This window comes from Nothoprocta perdicaria, unplaced genomic scaffold (assembly GCF_003342845.1).
Source record: "Nothoprocta perdicaria isolate Ctin4 unplaced genomic scaffold, notPer1 scaffold_16, whole genome shotgun sequence".
Taxonomy (NCBI): Eukaryota; Metazoa; Chordata; class Aves; order Tinamiformes; family Tinamidae; genus Nothoprocta; species Nothoprocta perdicaria.
In genome coordinates, this window is record NW_020454760.1 from 4825384 (window position 1) to 4841907 (window position 16524).

Sequence of the window (16524 nt, forward strand, 5' to 3'; positions counted from 1 at the left end):
TTTTTTTTTTTTTTTTTCTGTAACATTTGACAATCTGGACATCTTTCTTGCTGAGAAGGTAATTTGCTTAAGTCCACAGAACTCCTACACTTTCGTGTTATCCTTGTGGTGGTGCAACTTTGATACTTTCAGCAGAATGTAACTTGAATAATTGAAGTAATAATAAATTGAGCAGTAGAGTGAATCCTGTTACATACAACTAGATGAGGTCTAAATCTTATCTTTTCCTACTATATCTTTTTCTTCTTTGTCGTTCCCTACACTAAAATTCTTGCTTATGTCTTAATGTCTTCAGTTTTGTGCGTGCTTTGCTGGAACCTCTGCCAACTCAGCCCACATTGCACCTCCAGTCTAGTTAAAGCTTGGCCTTAGAAGTTGCCTTTCATTTTGTATCATCACTCTTCCTCATTTTCTTCTAGGGCTTTTCCGTATCAGCTCTATTCTTCTAAACATATTGTATCACCTTCTGACAGCTTAATGAGAGCCAAAGCGTCACCTTGTTTACTCCTGCTCCTCCCAGTCTTTTCCTTCTAATTATGTCTTTAAGCTGAAAGTTACTCATCACAAACCCTTCTTACTGCCTCATGTGCTCACTTGCCCTGACCCTTCTCTATTGAGTGTTCTTTCACACTCTGTATCCATAGCTAATGTCACAATCTAAGTTCCTCAGGACACAGATTGTGGCTTTTTTTATATATATATTAGGTACATACATAGGTGTGCATTAAGTAGTCAGGAGACACAGGCAAAAATGAGAATTCTTGAAAAATTTATCAAAACATTTAAAGGAGAATACCGTCTTACTTGATTTGAACCTTTCAGGTCCTGTGGACACTATAAAAGGTATCAATTGCAAACAGAGGTGGGATGTGTGTAGTCATGCCTATGAGGCTGGGAAAATCATGAGTTCCTGTCAATCAGCACAGACCTTTAGTCATATGTCTGAATAATCTGTTTGAGCATTATCAAAATTCTCTACCAAAAAAAAAATTCATAGGCATTTCTGATTAAACAGAAGCACTTGCATGTTTGTTCATTTGTACATCTAATCTGCATTTAATTGTAGCTTAGGCTTAAAAACACCTGCAGCTGGCACCTTGGAAAATAGGTTGCCTGAATAATCCAGTCGTAGAGAATTCAAGGACATGTGAGGGCAACAATGTATTGGTATTAGGTAAAAGATAAATGATTGCAGCTTTTCAATTTGGGAGCTGCCTGAGGACATTCTGCCAAGTGCATGTGGTGATTTGTGATGTTGGACCAATACCAATTGTGATGTTGTACCAATACGAATAGCATCTAAAACCTTGCAAGCATGATGGCTGGAAGATCCCTAGGTAGCTGTCAATTGGTGTGTAAGGAAATTCAAATACTTTAAAATTAGACTTTTGCTTGCAAAGGACTGTTTGCACAGATTAGTCTGATTCCTTTGGGCTGGGGGGTGAATGATCTTTCCCCAAAGTGAATCCTTTTACACCCATTCAGCCCTTTTGTAACAGTTTCTGAGACACTTTTCCCCCCTCTCCCTTTTAGACTAAGATATTCACAGTTAATTACAGACAAATCAAGTGATGAGTTTTAAATTGCCATGGAGCTGACAGCAAGACAAGAGCAGTGCAGCCTAATTCATATTCCCACCCCCTTCCTGTTGCTTCAGCTGCCTCGCGTGGCATCGCAGTCACTTTATTTCAAGAAATTATGCAAGCTCCCAGATCCCTTTTGTTTCTCAAAAGTGAAGTGGTGCAGGAGGCAAGGAAGCTTCACGTGTGCTATTTGCACAGCTGTGACATGCTTATAACGTGGCTGCTCTTTGCCCTGCTCTGTTTTGGTAACTGCATCCCTCCAGACTCCCTTCTAGCCATTTTGCTCTCTCTGGTTATGCCTGTGTCTTTTCTCATAATTCTGTTTTTCATCTGGGAGGAGGAGTTTTGCATCTGTCACCAGACTGCATAATCTGGCATTTCACAATGTGTTTGTGTACCCCTGCTCAGTAGCTCGATGTTGCTGCCTTGCAATGCAGGCTTTACACTGCTGAAAAAGTGGAGATTTCAGCAGTATTTGCATACTGTGTCCATAATCCTGAAAGTCCGATTTTGCTGAAAGCTTGAGCATCCACTAAAAAAGCTAAAAGTGATAGAAATCAATAAAATGATCAATATGCCCCCAAATCAGAGTCTAAATGCCCATATTTAAGGCTGCTGATTAAACTATCTTTACAAAAAGTTGGAGTGAGAGCAAGGTAAGGGCTTTTACTGACAGGAACAAGGACAAATTAAAAAAAGCCCTAAAATTTGCTATGATATAGAACAATTTATGGTAACTTTTCTTGCTTACATAAGAAATTGTTCTATATGCCATAGATTTCTGTATTTGCGTGTAAACAAATGTATGGGTTAGATTTATGATGTATACTAAGTGAAGTCCAGAGATAAATATTTCACCCACAGAAGATGAGTGTTTAGAAAAATCCTGCAATGTGCAGGACTTGCTGATTAGACTTCATGTTTGCTTGATTTTTGTTTTGCTTTGTTTCTTTGTTGGGTCATTTCACTCTCTTAGAGAGACGCCCTTAGAGAGAAGCTTTGCTCACTAAGTGTGGGTCTGTGCCATATGGACCCCTATCATGCTACAAAGGTACTTGCAGGTTGCCTTTGAAATAGATTTATCCTTGTATTAGAACAGAGGGGCACGAAGAGTAACTCAAATCTTGAAGATTTTGAGTCTGTGCAGGCCTAGTGATTGAAGCATCAAGCAATTAAATGTCATCTGTCATCTAATTTATTTGTGGATGGAAGGGCATTCTGCATATGAAGAGCTATCGTAAACTAGTTATACTGCATACATCTGAGCATGAAGGGAAAAAAGTGGCTTTCAGATTACAGAAGGAAATAGCTGCTGGGACACAGACAAAGTGCATGCTTCATTCCTTTCTCTTCTGTGTAGCTATCCCACTCGTATCTGAGCTGGCAGTGGAAATTTTGGAAAAAGGAGAAGTGCGATTCTGGTTGCAAGCTGAAAAACTCTCTGGCAACGCAAAGGCCAACTTTGTATTTAACGATAAGGAGATTTTTAATGGAGAGGTGAGCCTTTTCATTCCCTACAGTTGTCTGCCTTTTCTGAGCAATGAGTATTAATGTTGCTGTCTTCAATGCACTTTCAACTAGTGTTCCATCCTAACGCATTTTCATAAGAAGTATCATATGTCGCTGAAAGCATCAATGGAAAGATTTTGTCTGTAGCTTTGAGCTACAGACAAATTCTACTGGTTGCAGTTTACAAAGTGGAATTAAAAGGCTTCCTGTCATCTTTGCGAGTACCCCATTTTCTGTAAAGAAGAGGGGAACATAGGAGTTCTTGTAATAAGGTAGTCCCGGGTAAGTAACTGCTGTCTCCTTCATCTACAGCCCTGGTGTACTTTTGTGTTTGAGTCTCACATCTCTGTGCTGTCAGAGAAATTCACTTTATAAAGAGAAATCTTGCAGAAAATTTTCTAGCTGCAGAACTTGCTATTCCCAGAGCTGCACCAAGACATGCTATTGTTTCTCTATCCACATCTTTTTACTGATCATGCTATGTAATTCTGCTCTGAAGTTTATAAAAATATCATCTTCTCAAAGATAGTATTATTTTAAAGATAAGCAAATCTAAACCTTTCCAGTGAAAAAGAACACGATACGCAGCAGGTGACAGGAAATGACACATACTTACAGCATTAGTAAACAGGCTTCCATCATGAACAGATTTTGTATTTCTTTGGTCACATACTCAGACCTGGTGATAAGGCAAGAATCTTAATACAGAAAACAAAGAATTTCACCTAAAGATGGCATATCATGTTTGCTAAATATTTTTTAGTTCTGATATTTATCAATTGATGGTTTACTTTCCATTCCTGAAGAAATACAAAATGAAGGTAGACCAGAAGACAGGCCTTGTTGAAATGGTTATGGATAAACTTGAGGACAAGGATGAAGGGACTTACACTTTCCAGCTTCAAGATGGAAAAGCAACCAACCAGTCCAGCCTTGTGCTCATTGGTGATGGTAAGCTAATCTAAGCTTTTGGCTTGATTGTAGTAGGCTGGGGAAAAAAAAAAAAAAACTAAGGATGCCTCAGTAGTCCTTTTCACTTTCCAGTGTTTTCTTTATTCTATACTAATGAAAAATCCAGTGGTTGGTCATGTTATGTTGCTTGCCTGCCTCATATAGGACAGAGTGTGTGGGGGAATTGCTATTTGTAAAGTGTCTGAAGAAAGGGAAATTGTTTTAGAAATATAGAATATTGCAGCCTTGTCATGATTTGCTTTTCTACAGCTTCAATTAAAACTCTCCAGAATAATGAGCTGGTGTAAATGCCTGCTCACGTCAGCTAATGATATATACCTGCACCTCTCAGAACTTCAGCTGCTTGCTGATGTTGCGGTCTTGCTTGTTTTTCCTTCCTGCTGAGAGTGAGAAGTGGTTGTGTGATTGCAGATAACACTCGAGGTGACACACGTCAAACTCCTGGTGACTGTAAGCATCTAGGGTAGTTGAGCTGGCTGCTATCAAGTTCTGATACTCTGAAATGTTCGAAATTGACTTTCTGAGTGAAAACTTGACCCTACAGCAGAATTCTCGCTGACCTCCAAGAGGGAAGGGCTTCACCTAACTGTTACAGCAACAGTCAGTGATGTACAAATGACACATTTCACAGAGCCTTATTTTCTTTCCTGTTTTTAATCCCCAGTGTTTAAGAAGCTGCAGGATGAAGCAAATTTCCAGAGAAAGGAGTGGCACAGGAAACAAGGTGATGATAGGAATTTTTATAAGAATCACATATATATTATTTTAAGTATACTAGTATGCCTTTTTATAGTAATTAGAAATAGATGTTCTTATTCTGTTTATGTAGTTGCTTACCTTCTCAAAGAGAAATAGGAAAAAGATGAACACATTAAAATATAGAAGTGCTCTTGGCAAAAATAAAGCACATTAGCCTTTGCTTTTGTGTTGTGAATACTAGTGATTTTAAAGAAATCTATCTGTAATTTTAAACAGGTCCTCATTTTGTGGAATACTTGGGATGGGAAGTTACTGATGATTGCAATGTGCTGTTGAAATGTAAGGTAAGAGGCATGGGAGATATTAGAGGTACAATGTTCAAAGAAATACTTTGAACTGCCACTGCTTAGATGAGGAGGAAGAGAACTAAAGACATACCCTTTGCCTTTGTATTCACAATTACATATTGAATAGTGACAGAGTCTCTGAAAACACAATGACCAGTGGTTGTAGTGTGAGTGCAAATCATTTGAGACTTAGGGCTGCATATCTTTAAAGCAAAAACTAGAGCTCAAAAATAGACAAAGAGGAGGACAGCGGTGAAATCAAACTGATTCAAACTCCAACATGTCTGATAACAATTGCCTTGTTAAATCAGTAATCTCTGTTTTCTTTGCAGAAATAAGAGTGTCTCAACAAACAGCAATACACTGATTATTCTGTATAGGACAGAGAGCATAAGAGAAACGAAAAGTTCTTCAGGGCAGATGCTTTTCTGTTATTTGGTCAGTGCTAGTGGTATTAGTTTAAGGTTGGGTTCTGTAAGACATCCATCCCTCTTTCTATCCATCCATCCATCCATCCATCCATCCATCCATCCATGTAGGAACCTGGATAGAAATAGATTCTTTGTGAATTCTGGGATATTGTGCTTTTCTTCTTATTCATGTGTGTAAAAATCCTTTGGCCAGGATCCAGCGGTAATCTGGAATCCTTGGGGCAGTTCATAGTTCTTTGCTCTCTCTTTTTATTCCTTCAGTTTTTCTTCTCCCTCATTTTACTAGTAAGGCCTGCAACAATGTCCTTCAACTCACAGCACTCAAGCTGTAAAGTTTGCTGTTCTTTAGGATTTAAACAGTCTGTGTAGTGCCAAGCTCATCTGGTCAAATGAACAGAATAACAACAGTGTGGTCTTCACCCATTTTAGGTGGCTAATATTAAGAAGGAAACACACATTGTATGGTACAAAGATGACAGGGAGATAATGGTTGATGAAGAACATGATTTTAAAGATGGTGTATGTACCCTGCTGATATCAGAGGTGAGTGACTGTCTATGCTAGCCCTAAATATTAATGTTAATGCTATGAATTCAGATGAAAGATATGATCTAATCTGATATTTCAGCAGAACAATCAAAATAGGAAGTGGGCTTTAAGAATGGAAAAGCTCACAAAGTGCCTGTATTTTAGCTGAAGCAACTTTCTATCTTTAACTCTGCTAATTCAGGTTATCAGGAAATGATGACAAAAGAGATAATAAGCTTGTAGCTTCCTTTCCAGATCAGCCTAACAACAAAATGTGACCATATTTGTGTTGCGTGAGTTGCATTAGGAAAATGTTTGTCACTCACAGACTTTACAAGGACCAGGCTCTGCCGCCAGCCCAGAGACTAGTCCAAGAGACTGGTTCGTCACCCAGCCTGGCTGCAGACGCTGGGCATGACCTGCATGCACCTCTTAATGCCCCGCGTCTCAATTCCTCCATCTGCAAGAAGGAGGAAGGTCCAGGGCATCACAGAGCTGAGGCTGGATGCCCATCCCTGGGCACTGGGCACCCCTGCAGCACAGGCCAAGGCTGGGTGGGAGTCTATGACTCAGGGCAGTAGCTCAGCCCAGACTCAGACGAAAGCCGCTCCCCACAGAACTCAGTTCAGGGCCTTTCCAGAAAGCTGGTACCTTGTGAGAAAAAGGATATATTTCAGAGGCTAATTATAACCTTTTAAATCCCCCTGAGAAAATCACAGAATGGCTGAGATTAGAAGGGACCTCTAGAGCTCATCTAGTCCAACTGTCCTACTCCAGCAGGGACATGCAGAGCACGGGGCACAGGGCAGCATCCAGGCGGGTTTGGAAGATCTCCAGAGAAGGAGACTCCACAGCCTTCCTGGGCAGCCTGTGCCAGGGCTCTGTCACCCTCACAGGGAAGAAGTTCTTCCTCACATTGAGCAGGAAGGTTGGACTAGATGATCTCTAGAGGTCCCTTCCAACCTTGAATATTCTGTGATTCTGTGAACTGCCTGTGTTTCAGCTTGTACCCAATACCCCTTGTCCTATCACTGGCCTCCACCAAGAACAGTTTGGCCCCTTCCTCCCTACATTCTCCCCTCAGGTATTTATACATATTCATCAGATCTCCTCTCAGAGAAAACGCAGAAGTATCTACAATGAAAGCCAGATTTCTACTGTAACTATTCTCATTACTAATTTTACTGCTTCTATATTTTAGTTTTCTAAGAAAGATGCTGGAACCTATGAGGTCTTATTGAAGGATGACAGAGGGAAGGACTCCAGTGAACTGAAGCTCATGAATGCAGGTGATTCTGCGTGTTGTAAGCCAGAGCAGTTTACAGGGCGAATGCTTGCCTGCAAATGAGTTCTCTTGGTAATACAGTCAAATGCATGTGTCACTTACACGTGGTTTTGTTCCTCCTGTGTATAAGATTTTCTTATTAGAAAACTGATTTTTTTCTGGTAAAATAACATTTGAATATAGGTTATTACATTTGAATTATGCGATATTTGAGGAGAATATTATGACTAAAGCTAAGCAAAGTAACATGTCTACAAGTATAAAAGGAAATTATAGAACCAGATAATTTTAAAAGCTTTCACATTTTTATTTTGTTTTAGCCATTCTTTAGTTTAGGAGCATTCTCACTCATTGGACTTACTCTATGTTTAGAATTTCAATCCTACTTACTCTGCCAAGCCAGTGGGGAAAAAATCGTATCCATTATAATATACAAGGATGGGTTAACATTCCAAGTGAATATTGTAATTTACAGGGGAAAAAGAAATAAGTGAGAATGTAGCTCAGTTCAGCTACAGCAGTAGTCTTCAAGACTGTGATTAAATAAAGTCAGGAAATCATGGAATAACAGGCTGTATTTCTGCACTGCTGAGAAATCCAGCATGTTTCTCAAGGTAGCTCTGATTTCTCTTTGGAACCTGCTAGGGAGAATATTTCAGGGCTGGTACTTGTGCTTTTCCTGACTGTTTGAGCTGCAGGCACAGACTCTTAGACTGTGGGTTTTATTTCCACAGCTTTTGCGGATCTGATGAATGAAGTATGCAGAAGGATCGGTAAGCGTTTAACTCTCTTTTCAGATGAATGACTCATTGTGGCACTCCGTGAATGGCTGCCTAAAAACATCTGCTCTTCTTTCAGCTTTATCTGCAACTGACCTGAAAATCCAGAGCACAGCTGAGGGCATCAGGCTGTACTCCTTTGTTAATTACTATGTGGAAGACCTGAGAGTAGGCTGGGTGCACAAGTAAGTATGTAAGGGCTTTGCAAAAGTCACGGTGTTTCTTGATCTTATAAATTGAACAAAACTTGGATATGTGAAAGCTGTTGGGCCCAGTTTTCCCTTCATTTCCTCTCCTGTAAGTGCCGTTAACTTGAGTCAATCACTGCAGTATGAGACTGAAAGAAGACACATAGGTCTTGGTGGAACAGGGCCACTATGCCACCTCTATCGTGAAGCTGTGTTGCTTCAGAGCGCTTCCCCATCCCAGATAGGAACTGCATCTTTCCCTCATCCCTTTGGAGGAGCAACCAACCTGTGGAACTGACAGGCTTTGAATAAAGGCCAGGATTCTTGGTTTGGAGATATCCAGCCTGGAGGGCTGCTTGTCGAGAAGCTGTAATTCACAGAAATGGGCACAAATGGGCACACCTCTAATGCACAGGTTCATGCTTAAGAGACAAAACAAGTTTCAGCATAGGCCTGGGGCATTAAAATCCAGACAGTCCCTCCTGTGCGAGCTCACAACCCAACCATGATAGACAGAAGAGTTGAGAATTTTTTACAAGAATTTGAATTCCTAGCTGCCCTTAAAATTAGTGGGAGTTGAATATCCAAATCCATTAGACAGCTTTGAATTCCCAGCCAGGGTAAGTACCTCGCACCGGAAAACCTGAAGATGTAAATGATTTAGATCCCTTCAAATCCATTATTAATACTATTGCTATTTCACTTCACTTCCTGTGGACACAGTAATAGTTAGCTGTTAGGATGGAATCTGAATTACTGATATTTCAACAAAACTCTATGCAAACGAAGCAGAGAATATCCAGGATATGTTGCTGCATCCTGGCCATAATTATAGGAGCTGATGCTAACCAGCAAAGCTGTCCAAGAAATGAAAACAGTGCAACATTTTCCTGCTGCTTGGCATCCATTTTGACCTGGTATTGCCAGGAGTCCTAAGCACATTAAAACTGGAAGTGATTGTGAAGTCGTCTGGATTGCTTCTCTCTCTTCCTTTTCTGTCTCTTCTCTTTTTTTTTTCAGTTTCATTTTTAGAAACTATTTTTATCTTGGAACACAATGAGTATGGCAGGGCACCGAAAGATACTATATTAGTAGCAAAAGTAGTTTTACTTTAGATACACCGTATACACATAGTCTTGTTCTCCCTGAGCAGAAATACACCTATGCTAAGAAGAGAAAGTGAACATTTGAATATGCATAGATTATCCTCCAGACATCTGAGTCTTAAATAAATTTAACTCTTTCATGACTCAGAGAATGGACCAAGATGCATTATCTTTTCGCAAACTTTAAGGAGAGCTGGAACTTGAAGGGAAAATTATGTCCTATTTATTCTGCCATTTTGATCTTTAGGAAGAATTTGGCTTCAAAATTTTCAAAATATGGTGTCATACCATGGCAGCTTGGAAATCACTTACTAAGAACAGATGTACTCACTGAATCAACATAAGCAAATCCTATCTGTACTCCTGTAAAATGAAAGGATAACATTGTTTTATATTTTACAGTGATACCCAGATTAGATTTACAGACAGGGTTAAGACTGGTGTCACTGGGGAGCAGATCTGGTTGCAGATCAATGAGCCAACTCCACAAGACAAAGGCAAATATACGATGGAGCTCTTTGATGGTAAAACAGGACACAAAAAGACAGTGGATCTTTCTGGACAAGGTAGGCCACTCAATCTACTAATATCATTTGTATGTGAACATGGCATCGTGGCAGGAACATGTGTAGCAGGATGTTGCTACAGACCTGTTACCTGCTGAGCTGTAGGATCTCTGTGTGTACCCTGCAGTGCAGCAACCTGGCAGTGTGTGTGAAGGAAAAGCACAGATCATATGCCCCAACGTCTGCTCTCAGGTCGTGCTTTACCAACCAAGTATTAGCTTGCAGTGCTGGCCAGTGAGATGCCAGCTCAGTTTCTGGGGTATCTTAAAAAAACCCTTGTCTTTCTGACATTGGCTGGCAATTTTAAATACAAGTGCTACAAGAGGTCACTGAATGGCCTCTGTATCTCACCTGTCCAAGTAGCATTTGGAGGAGGAAGTAAGGAGCAAGTTTGTTCTATTGCTTTCCCCCCACTGTACTTCTTTGATAGATATAATAAGGCTTCTTATTTTTTAGAGATGTCAAGACTGGTCCCTTTCATCAAGACAATGAAGCAAAGCTAGGGGAACAGCTAAAATTATTTGGAGTGATTTTTTGGAAGCTTTTCCTCTGGGAGAGCTCTCGGATCCTAGGGAATAGATGAGCTGCTTCTGAACTGCTGACTTTCTGTCCACAGCAGTTGCCATCCCAAAAGTTTCACACTGGGTCTGCAAGCTCTGTGTAAGAGGATTTAGTGAGTTTGCTTATGGCTGGCCATCAGTGTGAGCCTTCAGAGCAGATGTGAAAAATACTTGAATAAAACAGATCTTTTGTATCATGCCATATCAATACATTAATGTTTCTTTAATGTGTCTACATTTTAAATTTAAAATTGTGGTGACTCTTCTATGAACCTACCTTTAAAATCAACTTTTCTCTTTACACAGCATTTGATGAAGCCTTTGCTGAATTCCAGAGATTAAAGTAAGTATTGTGCCATCTAAACACAGCAATGGCATCCATAATATAAAAACTACATGTTTGTTTTCTGTTAGAACTAAAACTATGCTGTGAAACAAATACTAGTCCTAGTACTTGTCCTTGAATTCTTTGATATAATGCTTATATAGCACCTTGGTATTAAAGGAAAAACAATATTGTCAATTGATGAGATTTTCTTGAATTGATTAAAAACAGCTAAAAAGAAAATATGTTTTTTCAGTTGCTCTAAGTAGACCTCTAATGAAACCTCTTTTTGTTTCTCTCAACTCCAGGCAAGCTGCAATTGCAGAGAAAAGTAAGTGAACCTTCTTTGACAATAGTTATAATAAATGGTTCATAAAGGTTTTCTTCATATCACAAAAACTGTATTTTGGGAGAGAGAGAGCAGGTATACATGTGTGCATGCACGTGCACATCCTCAGACTAGTTTGTTTTTACACCAAGGAGAAGCAAGGACAGTAACCTTTCAATGACACTAATTATGGGCTACGTTGATTTTTTGTAGCGTGAGTTCCTGCTCCCATTACCAGTTAGTGTCCCTAAAAGTTATTATTATTGATGAGATGTCTCATGCATGATCTCTGCCCAAAAGGTGGCACAAAAACCACTTTGTTTTGAAAGCTGGAGGAAGTTGCTCAGCTAGTTTTGAGCCATATAAAGTGTTAAGTGGCTCTGCACCATATACAGAAGTGCTGTGGCTTTGAAACCTGCACTAGCTTTTGTATGGCTGAAAACAGATATTTGGATCTCTCGGTCCTTCTGTATTTAGAATATCTATCCAAATAGCCATTAATTAATAATTTTATCATTAGAAACCACATTGAATTATTAAGCTCTATCTTCCTATTTGTACAAAAAATGCATGGAAAAAGTAACACCTCAAAAATTCCCTCACTGCAGATTTCTTTCAGACCTATATAGAAATGGGGACTGAATGAGTACAGATCTGAATGAATTCCTTGCTGAACACGTGCTCCAAATAGACGAGTGTTGGGAATGTGCAAGAATCCCTACTAGTCCTAGCTGAGACAATATGAAGGGATTGGTAGCCCTACCCTAAGCCGCTCATTTCTCACTCTGGACTGTTCATATTGGGCTAACATGTCACTTGATGTAATACAGCTTTGTTTCTGGTTTCATCGGGTTAGTTACTCCAGACCACATATTTTACAGAAAGAGGAATTAGCAGAAGTGATAAAGGCAGCACCGTCTATACTCATTTCCTTCCTCTGTCAAGCTTCAAGACTTAAAACTAATAAAATCCCTACCCCAGAATGTGTGCATCAAAGGTTGCATGTACTCAGCTTAGTTTTATTTCTGTAAGATTGCTACACGACTTTGAAATTTTCGATCTCATTTACACCCAAATATATCCAAACAAAGTGGTGGAATTTCACGGCTGTCACCAAGACTGGAATCTGTCCTTGCATTTAGATCAAAGCCTAATTTCCACTGTTGCTCATTTCTTTACATAAGCACAGAATTTTTAGGTTATGACATGGAAAATTTGGAGCATCCTATCCCCAGAATTCAGATATTTTTGCACATTCAAAAATAATACTGAGTTCACTGGTGGCAAAATCTGCAAGACACAGCCATGTACTTTAAGTTCCTTCAATAAGTGACTGTCAGCTATTAACACATTTTTTTTTTCCTGCAAATTTATTGTAAGTCCAAATGGTGTGCAAAGAATGCTGTTGAATAATTCTGTCCATGCACATATACTAGAGACAAGTTGTACATAAATAGGATAAAAGGAGAAAACTAGGGGCGGAAACAAAATCTGGGACAGAGTTGATTTTGAAACATTAAAGAAAATTATGCTGATGTATTTTCAGATCGTGCACGGGTACTTGGAGGGTTGCCCGATGTCGTCACCATCCAAGAAGGCAAGGTACAGTGAATTAACTGAAGCTTTATACAACAACCAAACAGCTCGAATGCTTGAATTTTCACCTTCTTTTAAAGGTTCCATCTTTGAAATCTGCTGCATTATTTATTCATTCCCTGTCTTCTGTATATAATGCAACAATCTTGGACAGATGGTTTTGTGTTTTGGGGGCAGTTTCTTTTCTTATTCATTAGATAAAAGTGAGATGACAATGTGACTTGAGACAAAAACTCCTTATGTAACCACGTCTTTAAAAATTCATGCACAGGTTTTACAGATAGAGTTTTGAAGAGAAGTATCAGGGAAGGTTTCATTCTTCTTCTTACAGGACAGCTAGTCATTCTGCAGCTTATGCAGTTAACTTTCTCAAGAACTGGCAAGATAGTCAGACCTGGAAAGGCTGAATTTTAAATGGTGTCAAACATGCAACCCATTCTATTTCAATTCTCTTTTAGGCAAAAGGAGAAACTCTTCTCTGCTTCATCAGGGTAAACAGGAAGGAAGTCAAAAGAAATCACTGATATGGCACGAAATTACATTAGGTAGCAGATTTTATCTGAAAGATTTTCATAAGGTGTTATCAGATGAATGTGGCTACACTGGGGCTTGGGCACAGAACAGATGACCCAAGAAGCCCTTCCTAAATGTCTGGTGACCATTTCCGAGCACTCTGCTTCCATAAGCACTGAGAGCAGCGGCAGTATCTGCTGCTCACTTCTCTGTGGTCAGCTGCCTGCCACTTCCTGCTTAAAATGTGCATGAGTGTCAAAACAAGGTGTGTGCATGGCGCTGAAAAACTGTAACGTGATCACAGCAGTAAGGCAGCTTCCTCATATGTCTGTCTTTAGCTGGTTCTAGGCCAGCTGGATCAAAACCATTTGATTATAAGCTGAAGGGAAGTATTAAGAACTTAAAATCTTAGCCTGAGTCGGCTGGCGACACAAGATATGGCTTTGCTGACTGCAGCAGTTTGGGGAAAATTAAGTATCTTAGCATTATAAAAAGAAGCAACATTTGATAAGACCTTTCATTAGGACATTAATCAATTTATGGGAATCCTGTAAAAAGAGGAAGTTCTCATACACATATTGTAACTGCAGAACTGTGAAAGAAGAAGCAAAGAAACTGAATGAATTTGCAGATTTTCTGTTAAAACTGCAGAAATATGAGCTTGAATATGAGATAGTCATACTGCTCTGTCAGGGGATAAAATTTGGGTGGTTATTATCAGTTTTAAGCTTTCTGCCAAAGGAGTGTTGAAATGAAGTCGTATGGAAGAGTATGAGCTCATTAAATCAAAATGTGAAGAGTTTATGGAAAGAAAGATTGTAAAAAATGAGTTGCAAAATTTTACCCAGACACACATTGTCCATGATAGCAAGAACACTTGTGATGTTTGAATGAGCTACTGAAAAACTCCCAGAACCCAACACGGATATCCTTGACCTTACATTTCTGGATTCAGTAGCTGCTGTTTTTGAGAACAGGGATAGGACATAGAGTGACCAGGAAAAACAGTGCTCGTCTGGGTGCTGTTGGCTCATCTGTTTGCATATATGCTGGACAGAGGTGAACGCAGTTCTATCTGTTGTGTAATTCATCCAAATTGCACAATCGTCAAGGTTTCTGGAAAAGCCAAAAAGAGTAAATGAGGTAGTAGAGGACTTACGGTTGCAAACTGATTCTGAATCCAATGTGGCCTATAGAGCTTAGGAACAGGAATATCCCTGGAATATCCTTTGAATTTCCAGCATATGTATGCCTCAGACTTAAACTTAGCACTCTGACTGTGTTGCTATTACCTTGCTTTTTGCATGCAAGCTGAAGGGTATGTGTGTGAACACATGAACCAGTGTTATTCCAGGTGAAATGTAAGTCCATATTAGGGAGGAATTTGAACTGACAGCAGGTAGTTGTAGAAGGTTTGTGCACAGCTGGCCAAATTAACCCCAGTGACTGTTCTAACCATGTTAAGGCCTGTAACTACTTCAGGGGGGTTATTTTTAAAGGAGACTTGGGATTCTGGCAGACAAGCAGTTGCAGACCCAGGGGCAATGTTGCATCCTTCTGTGCATCCCTCCTTCCACCCTTCTGTCCTCACAGGTAGCCTGGGAGAAGTGAGCTTTAGCTGCTTTATTAAGCTGGCATCTTAGCCCAGATTGCCCACAAATGTGGGCTTGTGCTAATGTGTGGGAGGAACAGAAAGACCTTAAATACAATGACATGGTTCTCTCTGATAGCCATGCTACCTCTTGTGATAATCTGCAGTGCTGGGCAGAAAAGGTAGTGGGGGACAGAAAGGTCTGGACTTGCAGGACTTTGTAGGTCCAAATGCACCTACATCAGCGCCACAGGTTTGAAATGCCAGGATTTGGTTCAAAGAGGTGGGGACCACCCAGGTTTTTTGAGGTAGTCAGATACTTACCATGAACACTCACTTACCAGGACACCTAGACAGATTTCCAGTCCTTTATTTATTTATTTATTTATCCCCACTGAGGTAATGATTACAGGATGAACACAGCATTATAATTGGTAGTTTTGGGTGAGTAATAAAGATACAGAAACATCAGTGAATCTCCTGTCCACAGGACAAACAAATCTAGCCCCCAAAACAGCAGTTGAAATGGCAATCATTTCTCCTTGGCTAAGGCTCCACGATTTTGGAATCACCTTCCAGAAAATGCTAATATGAATAAAGATCTCACCATCTGCATAGTGAATGATAAGATAAATCTCTGCACACGAGTAACCAGAGTATAAGTAATAAGAGCTGGGAACATCAAAAAGGAGCACTGATGTCAAGCAGCAGCTAGCAATGCAGGGTTAATCAATACACAGCTATTTCAAGGGAGGTTTTTGGAGAAAAAAAAAAAAGGGGTTATCACTGCATCTATATCTCTTTGAATTAAGAAAGACTGACACCAATTCAAACCACTTTCAATGATGCCACCAAGTTGCACAAACTAAGTTGCCCATTGGACATCAGCTCGTTTAGGTCTTTGTGTGGCAAATGGGACAACAAGCAACGTTGCTTGTTCGAGAATCAGGACAAAATGAGGAAATACTGAGCACTGGAAGGGACCCAGACATAATGTCTGGTTGAGGCTGAAGATAGGTCTATGTGGGGAGCGTTAAGGAAGAGGGGGAAGTACAAAACCCCTTGTGTTCCTCATGCTGTTCAAAAAGATGGACTGATAGGACAAGCAAGACCACATTCCCACCGGTGGGCTGAGACAAGGGCTTTCAAAGCCCCACACAGTCACCAACTGTAGCTGCTGCAGGAAATCAGATAGAGGCCATTTCCAACAGGCATCAACCCCCTCACACCCAGACCGTGTCTTTGGTGCCAAGATATATGTACTGTTGATGGAGCAAAGACTTCCTCCCTTTTGTCCTCATTTTAATGCTTATGAGATGTGGAGTTGATTGATTTTCATTTCTTGAGAGAGAAAAAGGTTTTGTATTTATTTTATTTTATTTTCTGTTTATGCATTTCTGTAGCTTTGTGGATGTACCTCTTCTGTCCCATGTCACATAATTAATATAAAGCAGCAGAAGGAATGTAGCCTGTAAAACAGATTTCTTACAGTTCATTTTTATCATGAGTGCATAAAGGACTAAGAATGTGTGGCCTTTCCAGCTATTTTGGGCATATATTTATGAAGATCCTTTAAGAAAATAGAAAAGAAACTTAATTCTAGATCATTCAGTTCCCT

The 16524-nt window shown here is 39.9% G+C and overlaps 1 protein-coding gene across 2 annotated transcripts in view; it reads left to right on the forward strand.

Annotated features, from left to right (window-relative positions):
• Positions 1–16524, forward strand: part of LOC112944104 (phosphatidate phosphatase LPIN2-like) — a 115961-nt gene that overhangs the window by 50083 nt on the left and 49354 nt on the right. For both annotated transcript variants that reach the window (XM_026035472.1, XM_026035475.1), the window contains exons 26-37: positions 2944–3080; positions 3899–4043; positions 4729–4788; positions 5040–5107; positions 5971–6084; positions 7271–7358; positions 8089–8127; positions 8213–8318; positions 9830–9993; positions 10860–10896; positions 11187–11209; positions 12753–12808. In XM_026035472.1, coding sequence (XP_025891257.1) covers positions 2944–3080; positions 3899–4043; positions 4729–4788; positions 5040–5107; positions 5971–6084; positions 7271–7358; positions 8089–8127; positions 8213–8318; positions 9830–9993; positions 10860–10896; positions 11187–11209; positions 12753–12808 — 1037 coding nt within the window. The remainder of the gene's footprint in view (positions 1–2943; positions 3081–3898; positions 4044–4728; positions 4789–5039; positions 5108–5970; positions 6085–7270; positions 7359–8088; positions 8128–8212; positions 8319–9829; positions 9994–10859; positions 10897–11186; positions 11210–12752; positions 12809–16524) is intronic.